At 37.7% G+C, this 17,350-nt stretch overlaps 1 protein-coding gene across 1 annotated transcript; it reads left to right on the top strand.

Annotated features, from left to right (window-relative positions):
* The first annotated feature begins 100 nt into the window (after window positions 1–100).
* Window positions 101–17,260, top strand: rgr (regular). The gene is made up of 5 exons (XM_089260972.1): window positions 101–1,420; window positions 13,584–13,853; window positions 13,930–14,274; window positions 15,164–15,550; window positions 15,615–17,260. The coding sequence occupies exons 1-5, from the start codon at window positions 410–412 to the stop codon at window positions 16,683–16,685; spliced, it is 3,084 nt and encodes a 1,027-aa protein (XP_089117098.1). The 5' UTR covers window positions 101–409; the 3' UTR covers window positions 16,686–17,260.
* Window positions 17,261–17,350: the final 90 nt, after the last annotated feature.

Here is a 17,350-nt window from a genome sequence, read left to right as displayed (position 1 = left end):
CACATATATACGCTATGATAATGTTCTCGCGCTCAGAGAGCGCCAAAGTAACGGAACTGCGCAGTGAGTCACCTTGTTAGCGTATGGGCACATGCCGTTCGGCATTCTTATAAGAGAAGAGAACAGACGAGCACAACAACAGTTTTCGTTTGCCGGCTGTTTGCAACGAACGCATTCCTAATAAGCGGTCGCCGCATCACTTTCACACTTGTCCGCGCTCACCTTTTTTGATTGTTTCGCGTTTGTCGTGTGGGCGCGCGCCGCCAAGCAATAAAAATAATAAATAAATAAAATAAGGGAATATTGTGATTAGGAGACGTTTAAGGAGTGTGTTGCGTGGTGCTTGCTGCGTGCTGCGTGGTGTGAGGCCAAACAATTAATACAAATATTAATTAATTGATGTGAGGAGATGGCCGTCGAAATCACAAACACAATATTATCGCTACAGCCGACCGTTGAGGCTGAACCGTTGGCGCCGCAATCGTTCCACTGGCAACTCGAGGATTACGCATACTTTCACAAGTGCGGAGAGATAACCACATCGCCGGACGTACAATGTTTCGGTTTCAATTGCGCCTTCTGTCCGGCCATTTGTCTACAATTTTCGGTTTTCATAGATCACATACGCGGCCATCACATGCAGGAACTGCGCCGGCGCTACGAGGGCGCCGATGCGAAAATTGAACAAACAACGCAAACCGATTTAAATTTAATGATTATGGATATGCATCTCGAAGGTGAGCCCACGCAAGCAGCAAATGCCACAATAAACGGAACTGCACTAGCAACAACAACAACAACAACAACAACAATGCTCAATGCAACACCTACTCCAGTGGCCACAACAAAACGCACAAAGAACCCGCCCAATTGGAATGAGGCGCAGGCTTCAATGGGGCTGCTAGACATGGACATGGGCCTAGACCTCGCTAACGTTGTACCAGAATCGGCGCTGCCAAAGACGAGCAACAACAATGCTGCGCTAATGCAACTAAACAGCCCGGCAACAGCAGCAGCAACAATTGCACTAGCAACAACAACAACAATAGCAGCAGCAGCAGCAACACCTGACGAAATGAACTTCGTTTATGTTATGGAAAATCCATTGCCACCCTCGCCTCCGCCATCGGCTGACATTTCGCGCTGCGAGCAGAACGCGCGACTGCACTCGATAGATCCATTTGAAATATTGCATGAGGTCTGTTCTTCAGCAGTCGCGCACACACATACACACACACAGCCACACACACAGGCACTAGCGCAGACACAGGCACAGGCACAGGCACACGCGCATGCACATGCAAACACACACACCCACACGCACACACAAGCGAACACTAATACGAATACGTACGAGGCGGCGGAGTCCAGTGGCGCTGTCAGTGTAGTGGCCCATCCCCGTTATGAGACACGGCGCGTGGTAAGTTAATCGTTGATTCTTGTTCGCACACAACGCCCGCCTCCCCCTTTATACAGCCCGCTCTATTCCCTGGCCCTGCGGTCATTTGGCTGCCGTTGTTTTCCTTGTTGTTGTGAAAAGAACAACAGCAAAAAACAAAAGGGGTTTCCGTTATTGTGGCCCTTAGCAAATAGGTTCGACAGCGGCTGCTCGACCTTCAAAATAACGGCGCATTAGCGGCTGCGGCAACGGCAATGTCAGCAGCAGCAACAGCAGCAGCAGCCACAAAATACGAAAAACTGTGTCGCATTTATAGCATACCCTATGTCCATGCAACAAATGGGGTATGCACTGTATAATAGACACTTGAACTGTGAGTTAGCTTTTATGTTGATTTTAGTTAGATTTGATGAAACATTCAATTAATCAATTGGGAATATTTAAATATATTGCATTTATTCATATAAATTGATATCTAATTATGAATTTCTCTAACATCTCTGCCCACAAAGAGTATATCATAGTCGAGTTCCAGCCAGCCAGACAATTCAGAAATCAAAAATAGAATTTGGCTATGGAAAGTTTTGTTTTTTTCTTGTTGGCATTGAGGATGCCAACAAACGGTGCATAGCAAAGCAGGGTATCTCAGCAGTCGCGTTGCAGTAATTTGCCATTCATTACAGTTTGTTTACGTCCTCGTTTATCCCGATATTCAGCCTTGGCAGCAGTTTCGACCAGACGAGGCGACAGGGGCGTAGTCAGACGCACTTCATCAGCTTCAGCAGCCAGAGTATTCGCTATTTTTACTCGCGGGCAAAGTGTGACGTGTTTTTTTTTTTTTTTTTTTTTTTTTTCATTTTCACTTGTTTTGGTTTCGTCAAAAAAATCAGTTTTTTTGTGGAAATACTATATAATGACGCCAAAATATGCTACGACAAAAGCTAGAGTAAAAAAAAAAAAAAAAAATCAACTGATTTCTAGCAACAACAACATAATAAATTTATGTGCTAACAAAATAAATACAGCTGAGGCGTGGAAAAAAGCCTTCGATTAACGTGCTACAACAAAAAAGAAATGGAAACAAAAACCAAACTACTTCTGTTTATATTTATTTAGTTTTTTTTTCTTTTGCTTTCGTCTTTTTGTTTTGCGCTGATTTTGTCAAGCATACAAACAAAAAATTGAAATAGAAATAAAATAAACATGTAAACTAGCTCTAAATAATTTAAATAAAAAAGTAGTTTGCAAAGATGTCAAAACAAAAAGTTTTTAAGAGAGTGAAGAAATTAATAAGATTTAAATAATATGTATTATAATATATACATATGTATATACGTTCATACATATGCATGACTTCTTTCATTCAAAATGAAACAACAGATTCTATTGGTTATGTAACTAGGCAGAAAGATCCAAAAAACTATATACATATGTATGTATGTATGTATGTATTCATACTTCTGAACCGGATGGCAAACTAAATTTATCTACATACATATGTTCTAGACACAACATGTACATAGGTATGATCCCAACTATCTCAGAGCTCTTAAGAGCAGGAAACTTAGATTTGAAAGCTATTATATATGTTTTTTATGTAACTTAAAATATTTATATTTAAAATATAAAATATATATATACATATATAAAAATATATTTATTTTCCTTTTTTTCTATATACTATACTTATTTATAAAAAATAAAAAAAATAAATAAAATAAAACAATAACCTGCCCATCGGCAGCTACTGACGGTATAATACACGTTCACAATTTTCGAATCGGCAGCCAGCCAAAAGTTATTAAAATATACCCTCGTTTTTCGTTTCAATTTCAATTTCCACAATCTATATTTGGCACAACATTTGCAGTAAAGCTTTTTACTTATTTTCATTCCAAATTTGGTCATCTTATAAATATAAAAATTGTAGAGCATATCAATTCACTCAAATATATGTATGTATATATAAATATATTGCGAGCATTTTTTTTTGCCCATAGACAGACATGGCATGTTGCAATCGGGCGGAACAGACTGCATAATACTCGTTCAAGATATAAAATTCGTCAAATTGGCTTACGAAATTTCCATAGGGGTGTGTGTATTATATAATAAACTTGATGTGGGTATAACTGTTGAGCAGTTAATTATTAACTCCAGTTTTCTTGGTATGTTCTAGCTGTAAAACTGTTGAACACGCCTCTTACAAAGCTGATAATTTATTTATACACACTCATATATTTATTTCACACTCCAAGTCTTAGACTTTCATAGTGCCTTTTATGGGCGTTACCCAAAAACTGGAGCATTTTATAATATGTAAATACACATGAGCTTCGCTAGCATTGCTAAAAAATCAATATACCCTCTTTTTACTACTTTAGCGAGCATAAAACCAAAAGAGATTAAATTTTAAATAATTTACTTAAATGAAATGAATTTTGGAGCTTTGACCTTTTTTTGATGAGGTATTTCGCTTGAATTTTGGTAATTTTTGTGGGGCCTGAATATGATATATACATAAATATGTATTTTATATGCACTGAAGAGTGCAGAAATTTATTAAAAAATGTTATTTTGAGAAAATGAAAATGCGTCAATATAAATATTTAATTGCTGTGGAACGAAAAAGTGCATAGACCGTGGGAGGGCAGCTTATAAAATTCTGAAAAGGCAGAATATATATGCATTTATATATCATATAAAATACTTCTATTATTTATGTATATTTGCACAAATCACTGATATTTACCCAATAATAGATATTTCATAATAACGAATTTGCTCGTCATTTTCATTGAAAGTCTTTGCTCTATTTATACTACATGGAGTCCAGGCTGCATTATCGCTTAACCCACCGCCTTAACCCTGCTTTCGATATCAGACTACATAGAACTCATAGAAATACAATTGTTGTTGCTGTCCCCAACCCCAGACGGGGCTACTCATAGAAGTTTCTATACAATTACGAGTAATAGCCACTCCATAGCTAGCAGAGGCAAGCTCTTTTATTTTTACGAATACTCGTCCACGAGGTGAAAAGAGAGTATATTGGGTTATGCTATTGATAAACGATAAACTCATTAAATATAATAATATAGTCATGGGTATTATTAGGGAACTGAATCTTCTTCAGTTTAACAGTTAGAATTGTAACATTTTAACTATTGCTGGTTGCTAACCTCAAGTTTTGGTCTAGTCTCTAGCTCTAGATTGACTACTATAGAAGGATTCAAGATATTATATATTTATTTAAATTATATTTATATATAAAATGTACTATGAATGCCTTTTAAGGTCCGGCAAATTGTTTGCCTATCGAGACCAAAAATCATTAAGTTTTTTACAGTTTGAACGAGCATTAGGCAGTCAGTAGCGTTTTTTTTAAAGTATTTTTTTGTTTTAGCTGTTTTTTTTTTATCAATAAGTCTGGGGGCACATTTGCCTGTTAACGTTGACGTTACTATTATCTATAAACCGGGAAAGTAAACAACGAAGCAAATTATCTATGCTTCGATTAGGCAGACATTCTCTATATATGTACATATACATACATATATGCTATTAGGGGTATGCACAGTGAAGCTAAATGGCTGATAAACGCATCATAATTCAATTGAAGTATTTCAACCTAGATCTATATATGAATTACTTCTGTTTGTATTTTTATTTATTTATTTTTTTTTTTTTTAAATAACATAAATAGAACTATAAAAATTTTCCATTAATTATCTATAAGAAAGTACAACTCTTGCCACTTGAGATTAAAATCCGTTGCAATTCTCTAGATCATATTGGAATACAGTATAGGAACATACGACTCTATCCCAATCCCGTAAGAGAATCTCTTACTCATCGACAACGACGACGCGTCGTCGATATCAGCTCAGGTTGTGGGCAATAAAACAATTTCAATTCAATTTCTGTATTTTTTTTTCGTCGCTATTGAAACGGCTCAATAGATAAGGTGAACGAACGTGTGTAGTCCGCACAGCTCTCCCATTGGCCTAAGCAGCTTTTAATGTACATTTAAACACCGGTAAATTGGTATTTTTAGAGCACTTGTCATAAAAAACAAAAGCAAAAGAAACACCTATCGCAATGCTTCTCGATTGAAGCGCATAAATCATTAAACACGCCTGAAGTGTGGAAATCATAATATTATAGACCATATATGTGTACATTAGCACAAGAGCCGTTGTAAATTATAAAGATCGAGATCTGCTCGAAAGTAAATGAAAATATTGAATGAAAAAACTTGCTTTAAAACCGAGCTAAATGAGTCATATATCTCTATAACTTGTGGTTCTTATGATAGTCGAGCTCTGTAACTAAAGTTAAATTCAGTCTTAGTAATAGGACATAATATACTAAACTATTTTATGCGATTGAGTACTTAAATAATGCAACTGCAAACATTTTTTTAATATTTCCAACTATATTATGAAGATAGTCAATTCTTAAATAATAAATAAATAAATAATAATAATAAAATAAGAGTCGTATAAAAAAATCTTAAGTGCAGCCCTATTAAATTAAGTGATATATCTTTCGTAACTTGTGAATTTCATGAAATTCCAACTCTATAACTTAAGTTCTAGCTTTATATTTGAAATATCATTCAATCTCCGTGATAATTGATGGAAAATTCTTATAGATAAACTATTTCATGCGTTTCACTTATTAATTGCGAAATTCTTAGTCCAAATAAGTACAGCGAATTATTTCAATATCATCAGTCCAGTAGAGTATTTTTTTAACTTTGTCACGCATTGATAATTCCTCGTACTCCGCTTGATAAAATTGCGAATTACAGCTAATCTCTGGCTAATTTACGATTGCCTTAAATTGAGATTATAGCTAAAAGCCTAAGTAAACAGGTGTTGTTTATGCTCCAAAAAGAACAAATATACATATTGTATTTGTATATTTATGTGATTAATAAGTTTCAAGGACTCGATCATTTGTCTTCTTTTAGAAACTAAGCTAAATTCTTTCTTGACTTTTGTGATCGATCTGACTTGCTCTCTCTCCCTCTGTCTCTCCCTTTTATCAGCTACGCTTATTAAATAATTAACATGTAGCAACAAAATTATTCATTTAGCATATTTTTAATGCTGCGACTTTAACTTGTTTTCCCAGCGCTTTATAGATAGCCGCAGTTGGGTTTTGTTCGATTTCACCCACGCACACAAAACACCTGTCCCAGGTCTGACTGCACTGATCGATCAGTTGATTTATCGTCTCAGGTTTATAATCAGTCTAATTAAATTACTACCTGCCTTGTGACTGACTGATGAAATTTATTTGCTTTTAGTTTTTAGTTTTCATTCGTTCTTGAACCGTGAACCAAATAATTTAATATCGCCGCATTAGGTGCAAAAATTGATTGCATCGCATACTTGGCGCATTATCTATGTGATTCCAGCCTTTCGAGTAGTGCCCGGATCGATAGACAAAGGGGTCTTTGTGTACACGTGTCTCGCAATACTTTTAGCTGCGATTACGTCACAAATGCTTAGCTTTACCTTTCATGACTGCTATGTGGGGGCTCTCTCTGTATATAGGTGTGTGTATACTCTATAATAATTTGTAGATAGGCTATGATAATAAACAATTGGCTAATACAGATATCGATAGCACGTGAGTGGGTGAAACATTGCTGGGGGGGAGAAGCATTGTTGAAAGAAGATAGAGGGAGTAGAGAGATGTGGGTATTAGAAGAGAGAAAATGGATACTAGATACTAGATACTAGATACTAGATACTAGATACTAGATACTAGATACTAGATACTAGATACTAGATTCTAGATAATAGATACTAGATACTAGATACTAGATACTAGATACTAGATACTATATACAAAATACAAGATACTAAATACAAAATACAAGATACGAAGATACAACGATACATAGATACATAGATACATAGATACATAGATACAAAGATTCAAAGATACAAAAATACATAAATACTTAGGTACAAAGATATTTAGCTACATAGATATTTATATACATAGATACAAAGATTCAAAGATACAAAAATACATAAATACTTAGGTACAAAGATATTTAGCTACATAGATATTTATATACATAGATACAAAGATACTTAGATACATAGATATTTAGATACAAAGATGCATATATACATAGATACTTAAATACTTAAGTACATAGATAATTAGATACATAAATACATAGATACAAAGATTCAAAGATACAAAGATACATAAATACTTAGATACATATATACATAGATACTTACATACATAGATGCATAGATACACATATACAAAGATACAAAGATACACCAATATATAGATACATAGATACTTAGATACAAAGATATATAGATACTTAGATACTCAAATACTTGGATACATCCATACTTAGATACTTAGATACACAGATACATAGATAGATACAGATACAATCCTGCCGAAGTTTTGAAATATTTCCATCCGTTTCTTGCCCTATCTCTTTCTTGCAATAGGTACACTTGTCTAGGATTAAATATCTTCTGCAATCACAGGGTATCCAGTGGTCCATCAGTGATTGTGCAACTGGGTTGCGGCTCTTGCATGTTATGTGGCCTTTTGGGCCGTCTGTTTCTTAGCGATTATCATACGAACATATTAAACTGTTCCTCTTTTATGGCACTTGGAGCTCATTTGGTTTATGTAGCATACAAATAAGCGCAAAGAGTGCTGCAGGCAGTGGCAGGTGAAACGGGTATTTTCTTCGGCCTGCGAGTGGCCGTGTGGCAAGTGGAGTAGTTCCAGATATGCCTTATTGATTAGCAAAGCGCCAGCGCGAGCCCGCCCCGTTTGCAGCTCGTGAATCAATCAAATCGCGGCAAACACTGAGCCTCAAAAGTAAATAAACAAATGCGAAAAGTTTCAACAATATTTAATGCAATTTGTCGACGGGCTGACAGCGTTTTGAAGCCGTTTTCCAGGCCAAATGTTTTATAAGGGCATTAAATGTGTTTTAATGGCATTAGCATGAATCTTTTATTTGCTTTTGGCTTGTAACGGCACCAAGGCAATGCCGCCTGACGATGGCCAACAGCTAACAGACCGAGAGCTGAGAGCCAACACCCATTACGATTTCACCCACACCCTATTTTCATGGATTTCGTTTAGCGAACGCCCTCTAATTGCCACGCCCATTGTTGCTTTGCCTGCCGCTGATAATCAACAATTGGCGCTGCAGTTGATAAATGCCATTTGATTAATTTGTGGAGCAACAGCTGGCTGGACATCGCCATCGCCATCGCCATCATCATCAAAGGAATTGATTGCGTTACCCACATATTTTGTGTCATCTGTGCCGTCGTCTGCTCTAGTGGCAAATGCAATAAACAATCATTTTTAATTGAGCAGCGACATCGAAAACATCAAACAGGGCTCCATCATATGGCCAGCAAAATACACACAAATTATAACAATACGGCTCGAGGTCGATGACGCAGCTCCTCTGCGTCTGCAGTCTATGCGGAGTGCTTGATATTGATATGGATGACGCTTATCAGCAAACATTCTGAATAACAAACAAATTACATAACTTGGCTAACTGATCAAGCTGTCAACAATAGATACTCTATTCATGATTTTGTGAAGGATTCCTTTAGGGTCTTTATAGAGTATTTAAATATATATTTACAATATTATACTTATATTGATTAAAATATTTGATAAACAAATACTTCATATATTTAATATTTTCCCCTTATATAATATTGATTAAAATATGATGATTATTATAATAATATATTAATTATTATATATATAATATATTAATTACTATATATAATATAATATAATATAATATATTAATTATTATATATAATATATAAATTATCCAGTTAACCAATAAGTCTGTCAATCAATGAAGCAATCAAGCAGCATTATAGATCGCCCAACATTATTATCTTAACATTCTCACTTAACATAAGCAAATACTGTTAGTTATTTAATCAGTCTATCATCAATTAAGCAGTTCAACTATCCGTTCATACAGAACCAGTCAATCTCTACTGTAAATAGGTAACTCCACTTCATTTCAGTTTTCAGTCTTTACTAATGAATCAGTCAATTAATTAATTTTCATGAAATGTGGATTACAAATTCCGCAAAAATCTTTCTTACACTAATATTCCATAAATAAAACACGCATTAATTTAATCAATCAATCTCTCCATATTCAGAGTCATAATATAAGTCTATCTTACGCCCTTTAATAACTTTTACTATATTTTTCAGTCAAACAATTAGGCAGTCTATCTTTCTGAAAGTTCTAGACGAGCCCACGCTATGCTTAAGCTGACAAACGCTTCGACAATTCTTTGATTCTAATTTCAGACTTCGATTCTTAAATTTCATAAACTCTTTAGCTTTATGTATTTCTTATGAGCCATCATTCCACTATAAATTATTTTGCGCTCTTTAGATTTCTAATGAATTTTCGACCCCTTTGCATTAGAAAAACACACACACACACACACACACACACACACACACACATATGTATTGTATTTATTGTATATGTAAATAAACTCGATAAATGTTTCTGCGATCAGGTTTCAATTTGTTCCGAGTCTCCTCATTGTTGTTGTTGTTGTTGTTGTTGTGGCTGCTTTTTTATTGAATTTTTATGCAATTTTGTTAACTGGATCAATTATTTCAATTGCGTGTTCAGTAAACACAGACGGCGTCCGTGACGCAGACGCCCCATCAATAGTGGACAGCGGTCAAGCCCCCTTTGTGCCACCACGCCGTGCCACCACGGCGTGCCACACCCAATTTGACAGGCCGCACCGAACCAAACAAACCCAATCCCTAAGTGCTCCAACGTCGCTCGAACGTCATCGCCCGAGTGTTATATTCTTATTTATTTTTATTTATTTTCTCCCCTCTCTATATTCCTCATATTCCTCATATTTTGCTGGCATTGCTTTGGCACGCTCTACAAATTGCGCGCCTTCGCTGCAGAAATCAACAGAAACAGCGGCTAAACCATTTGCCGAAGCTACCCTAGATACCCTAGATACCCTGGATACACATGGACATATACACGTGTACATGGACACATAGACTGGCTGTATGTTGCATGCAACAGAGCCCAGGTGGGCCTCACCCTTGGTACTCGAAATTGTTATACCCTGCAAGCTTTGAGAGTGTGCAAAGTGGGCATATGTGCCTAAGAGATGGAGGATGGCATGGCTGAGCTGGACAGTATGACTCAGTATGTAGTCTATCTCTGTCTGCCTACCTCACATCTATATACATATGTATATTTCTGAAGGAATATCAAGAGAATAGAGATTAGAAACCTTGAAGGTATAAAGAGACCTTTAAATATTATTTTCTTTTTCTTCTTCTTCTTCTGTCTGTCCAACTGCCTACTCGTGCATCCATCTGGCTACTTATACTTCTATCCATATCTTTCTATCTGTTTATCTAGACATCTATATGAAAACGTTCACAAATTCATATCTCAAGGGTTTGAAGAAAGTTTTAGAGCTACAAAAACTAATATATAAAATTGATAAAAAATTAATATATAATAAAAAATTAGTAAAAATATTTAAGCACTGCTGTTTTAGTAGTCTATAAAATTAATAATTAAAATTGATAAAAAAAAATATCAAAGAAAAATTTGTACAAGTTTTAGAGAATGAAGAAAATGGAAATGAGAAAATTATATAAATTAAAAATACGTCACAGAGCTCTATAGAGAACTATTTATATATATACATATATGAAAATCACTCAAAGTTGGGCTAGCCATAGGGTATTAAGTAAACAAAAAACACGTCACAGAGCTCTATAGAGAAATATTAATGTATAATAATATAATATAATATAGTATAATAATATAATATAATATAGTATAATAATAATAATATAATGTATATTAGAGGTCAATCAAAGTAAAACCACTCATAGGGTATATGCTAGTCCTGCACTCGTCACATACGTGTGTGCTTTTCATTTCTACCTGGCAGACAACATGCCCGCCACATAACTTTAGGTCGAACAACAACAACAACAACACCAACTACTGCGAATGGAAAATGTTTTCTGCTTTATTTACTGCAAAATCGAGTTCACTTTTGGGTAGTTCTGGGCTGGGTTTTCTGTTGCGTCTGGCATGGGGTGTATTTTTTTTTCAAGTTTGTGCTTCAGCTCGAGCTGTCTGTTGGCTGTTCTTTGATTTCCTCTTTTCGCTTTCAATTGGGGCCAAGGTCCGCAATGCTTCACTTGTTCAATTAACAAATGGCGAAATACCATTGATTAATATTGAAAAGGTCAGGGTTTGCTTTTGGCAGTCGATAGGTTTCACTTCACAGCGGGCTTAGTATTAGCAAGGTATTGCAGAGTAATATCCATATTATCGCCATTCGATTGACTCTCGATCGAAATGTGAAAAAGTAAAGTGAGTTCGATTGCCTCTTCCAGACTCCAGACTTCCAATTGGCTTCACACACAATTGCTCTTCAACTGCAATCAGTTATATTTATTGATTCGCTGCATGGGCCAGCAACAGTTATTGAAAATCGAACGAATCGACTGAAGAATCAAGAAAACAAAATGCCTATAAAAGCGGGTCAACAATTGCAGCACTTGTCGCACTTTTAATTCACGACAATCAGGCGGCAACTTCCATTTTTCCATTCTGCGATTATGAGCCAATGCACCAAATGAAACAGAAAACAGTTCGCTCATGGACTTGGAGATACTCTGTTCGCGTTATCTTAGATATGCTTTTGATATGTTGGTAGAAGCTAAGCTCTAACTGAGAGTGCTAGATCTAAGTATATCTGTCTTTCGCTTTAGATAATTGAGAATTAGTTTTTCCATTATAGAGGTGGCATATCATTTCCTAAAAAACAATATTCATTAATAATATAGCTTAGAGATCATTATCAGGCATATATCGATCATATATCTACAATTATTATCATCTATTTTTTATACCAAAGTGTTAAATGCCGGACAGTATCAAAATCGCATTCATTGTACCACAAAACCAATATACCCATTCAAAGGCAGCAGTGCCTAACAAACCTAGACTCATATTAATGGAAACCAGTTGGATCCGGATATTACTGCATGCAAATTTATAGGTTTTTAATGTGAAGATAATTCTGAGTTTGAGATACTTTCTAGAAATTCTATGAAATATGAAAACTGTCGTCGTGCTTGAAATTGATTCCCATGTGGCTATACTTCGCTCCATGTAATTCTATCTAAGCTTTGGCATTGTGCAGCTGGAAATAAAGTTCGAGTTTCGCTAGGAAGTAATTTGATATGCTCTACGGCAAGTGAAATATTTATTCGATTACTAGAATATTTTAGATTTGCTGTCTTACATTCAATGCAATTTCAGTATAAAATATTTGTTCTTCCTATATCTTTAAATATACCCTGTACTTTATAGGGTATATTGATATATTTGCTTATAAGGTTCTTTTTATGTTTATGTATTTCTTTACATAAATTCGTTACCTTCCCTTACTGCTCCATATCTCATTATAAAATTCTAGATTTACTTAAAGGAAATACAGGGTATATACAGTATTTCCCTTGTTGCTTTCGCAGAGTTTTATGACATACATTATTTTTCCATTGTGGTACGTAGCTGATAAAGCGACTGATCTTAGAGTAGCAAAAGAACAGGAAGAAGCAGAGGAAGTATATTGTGTGAGACACGCGATATACCCCTGAATAATTCATCAAATGCCATGGACAATGCAAACAAATGAAAGCAATGTAAATGCAAACATATTTCGAACAAAAAACAACTTTAGATATACATACAGATATATAACATATATGTACGTATATATGGGGGCAAATTGTTATAGTTGTAAAAAGCTGTGCACAATGCGCGATAAGCGATGTCGATGACGACGAGGGCGCTCAGCACCAAAAGGCCAATAGCCGCTGTTATTTACGCTTGCTAAGGGCGGCGGCACTGGGGCGAGCGGAGCTACGAGACTTTCCCTTTTCCATTTTCTGGTTCTTAAATCGTTCTTCTTCTTTGTTTCGATGTAAACACGTGAAGTGAAGACACGATCATATGACTTTATTTATGCGTGCCCATCCGAGAGTTATCTATATACGTACGTATTTATTTACAAGAATGCGAAATATTTGCTCTTCTTTCCAGGCAATGCAGCGCAAGCTACGCGACGCGGAAAAGCAAACTGCAACAGCTGCTGCAGAGCAACAACAACAACAACAGCAACAACAACAGCAGCAACAACAACAACAGCAGCAACAACAAGAGCAACTGCAGCAATTGCAATTACAACTACAACAGCAGCAACGGCATATGGAACAGAATGTGCTCGAGTTAACTCCGCCGGCCACGCCCCCAACACCAATACCGCCCAATTCGCCCACCAGCAGCGTGGCAAGCAGCGTGGACTTGAAGCTGGTGAGTCTTATCAAAGCAACAAAAGCACAAATTTCATTAAACTTCATCTCCCTCTCTCTCTCTCTCACACACACAGCGCACTCGTCGCGAGCTCGAGCGCAATCGCGAATTCGTCTGCTCTCTGCTGGTCGCCTATGAGCGCAGCGAGAAGCTCTGGAATCCCAAGCATCCCGACTACAAATACAATGCCAAGCGCAGCGTCTACAACGAATTGGCTGCGCCCCTGCAGTCCGTCTTTCAGATACCGTTAACCGGCGCCGAAGTCTTCGCCGTGCTGAAGGAGCTGCGCGGTCGCTACCGGCGCGAGCTGAGCAAACTGAACTCGCTGGGCGGCAAGTACAAGTCGCGTCTGTGGTACTTCGAGAAGATGCACTTCTTGCGCGGCGTCATTGAAGCTAAAAGAGCCGAGCGTGAGGCAAAGGTAAGGGCTAGGGAACAAAAGGGTTGATGGGCAGATGGGGAAGATTGCTTTCACACGAAGCACAGAGAAAGAGGGAGGAGAGAGGGAGAGAAGTGTGGACAAGGTTTATGCAGATATCAGTGAAGTGGAAGATTAGTTTCAAACGAAAGACAAAGCGGAAGAGGGAGAAGGACAGACGAAGGTCAGGTTTAAGAAGGTATCAGGGGAAATGAGATGAGATTGAGTTCTGAATCGGCCAAAGGTAATATTGATGGGTAAATTAGCTCCTTAAGCAAAGACAGAGTGAGAGAGAGGGAGAGAGAGAGAGAGGCAGAGGCTAAAGCTCAACTCATAGCCTTAGCAACAGGGTAGTTTAGCTCCGGCGTGAGGTAAAGGTAACTGACAAGCTATTCATAAGAAACTCGTAAATTGTGCTCACCACCCGAAAAATTGGGTTTCAAGTTTGCCTGACTTTCTATCTCATTTTCTTAGAATTTGAGACGTGAGAGAAAAGGTGGGAATAAAACCCAAGTCGTATACATAATAATAGGGTAGGTTGGGTGCTCTACCCGGTCGCTTTGGCAAGGTTGCATGGGTAGCCAGCTGTATTATGAATGAAATTCGCAGAATCGAACGTGCTTCCTTTCTCATTGTCAACTACATAGCTATGGGAGAAAGAGAAGGGTAGCTGCATCGTATGTTTTATTGGCCATAGATCTGAGCCCCCTGACTTTCTTCCTAAATATACATATATCATATTATACCACAAAACTGTAAAGATATCAGTTATGTTAGCTCAGTCTTATATATATAAATATATACTATATAATATATTATAATAATAACATATCCCATGCTTCATTATTCAGATATATTTATGGACATTCTTTGTTTTCACATTCATTCACAGAACGAATCTGCTGAGAGTGAAAAGTCCAGTGAAACGGACAGCGAATCGACCACAAAGTCCGCGCAATACCGTGAGGTGCTGAGCTGTTTGATCGATGGCTTCAGGCGCCAGGAGTGTCTATGGAATCCGCAGCACTTTGACTATAACAACTGCTGCAAGAAGGAGCTATACCGGGAGATCTCAGCGGCGCTCTTGGAGGAGCTCAACTACGAGATGAGCGGCGAGGACTGCTACAAGGAGCTGCAAAAGCTGCGCACGCGCTACCGCAAGGAACTGCGCATGGTGATCAAGCACAAGGGTCTCTATCTGCCCAAGCTGTGGTGCTACGATGAGCTGGAGTTTCTACAGAAGATACTTCAGGAGCAGATCTTCAATAAGATCAGCAAGGTGAGCAGTGGGAGTAGATTAAATAGAATATCATTGCCTGTTGCTTACGCTGATTCTGTTGCAGAAAAAGGGAGTTGTGGAATCGTATCGTCGAACCAAGTTCATTGATGCCAACAGCATTAGCTTTGAGCTGCAGGAGGATCAGCTGCAGTTTGTGGAAATCTATCGCAACTATCCGGCCCTTTGGGATGTCGATCATCCGGATTTCCGCTCAAATGCCTATCGCACCCACGCCCTGGGCCAGATGCTGGAGGAGCTCAATACGACATTTCAGAGGGCCTACACCACAGCCGAGCTGGAGAAGACGTTGTTTGAGTTGCGCAAGGACTTCTCGGCGCAGAAACGCAAGATCCTGACCAATGCCTCGGGCTGCAGCAGCATTTCCTTGCTGCATGCGAAACTTGGCCAGTTTCTCGAACCGAATCTGGGTCCCTTTCGCTGTGACGTGTGCAGCGAGCTGGTGAAGACCTGCGATCAGTATAAAGTACATCGGGCGGCCCATGATGGCACACAGCCCTTCATTTGCACGCTCTGCGGCAAGGGCTTCCAAATGCCCTGTAATCTGACGGTGCACATTCGACGCCATAGACGGGACTTCCCCTACGCGTGCGAGCAGTGCGACAAGCGCTTCGCCACATCCACTGAGGTGGCCATCCACATGCGCACGCACACGGGCGAACGACCCTACATCTGTGATCTGTGCGGCAAGTCGTTCAAGACATGGTCGTTCTTCGATATACACCGACGCACGCATCTGAATCAGTCGTCGTTCCATTGTCCCATCTGTGACAAGGGCTTCTATGAGAAGAATCGCTTCACCGATCACATGAATGCCCATCTGAATATACGCAAGCATTTGTGCACCGTCTGCGGCAAGACCTTCACCACATACGGCAACCTCAAGAAGCACACCGAACTCCATCTGGCCGTGAAGAAGTACAAGTGTGGAGCTTGCGGCAAGCGCTTTGCCCAGTTCGCCAGTTTGCGTTGGCACAGAAAGCGTGAGCACACTTCAGAGCAGCAGCAGCAGCAGCAGCAGCAGGAGGAGGAGGAGGAGCAGCAGCTGGAGCAGGAGGTGGCAGTGGAAGTCGAGGAGGAGCAGTCACAACAATACTCTCCAACAGTCAACATCTAATCTATTTGCCAGCTATTTACAAAGCCATCACAGGCAGTCGATTCAATTTGGCATGTACTTAGAGATACTCACTACTCAGTAGAGAACGCGTGTACTTAACATATCTACTAAATACCACCAAGTGATCTGCCTAGCTTATAAACTAAGGATTAGTCTAATTTAAATGCTATAAATATCATATTTAATAGTTGATAGTCTTTCGTATATCTTTTAAGCAAACGATCTCAACTTAGTTTTAATATTATATCTAACCTAGTTATGTTAGCAAATTTCTTATATCATTTAAGTACCTTTTATATATATTATTTATTGACTGTAAGCTGTTTTCAAATTGATGTATTAGTAAGTGTTAAACGAGCATGCTTAATTAGTTTATAGCGTTCCCAACAAAGTGCATATATGCTGAAAATTTAAACATATTCACTCGCCATAGGTGGAAAATAGATCTAGAAAATAAGTTTCAACAGGCTTCAAATTCATAAATCAATTTATGTAAACTAATATTAGCAAAAGTCCTAAAATAATAATTTATATACATACAAATATATTTGCATAAAAATATATATATTAAATTATTTATATAAAAATATATACCAAAATATATATGTATATTCGTAAATTATATAAGAATTTGTTTATTTTGCCAGCAGCAATATTTATTGATA

The sequence above is a fragment of the Drosophila navojoa genome, chromosome 5, assembly GCF_054131105.1.
Source record: "Drosophila navojoa isolate 15081-1374.11 chromosome 5, UAZ_NAV_1.0, whole genome shotgun sequence".
Lineage (NCBI taxonomy): Eukaryota > Metazoa > Arthropoda > Insecta > Diptera > Drosophilidae > Drosophila > Drosophila navojoa.
This window is presented reverse-complemented; position numbering and strand designations above follow the sequence as displayed.

Bases quoted from the DNA above. Each gene is read 5' to 3' on its own strand.
- rgr (XM_089260972.1), top strand. From the start codon at position 410: ATGGCCGTCGAAATCACAAACACAATATTATCGCTACAGCCGACCGTT. The intron at 1,421-13,583 runs GTAAGTTAATCG...TCTTCTTTCCAG, and splicing joins GTTATGAGACACGGCGCGTG to GCAATGCAGCGCAAGCTACG. The intron at 15,551-15,614 runs GTGAGCAGTGGG...ATTCTGTTGCAG, and splicing joins TCTTCAATAAGATCAGCAAG to AAAAAGGGAGTTGTGGAATC.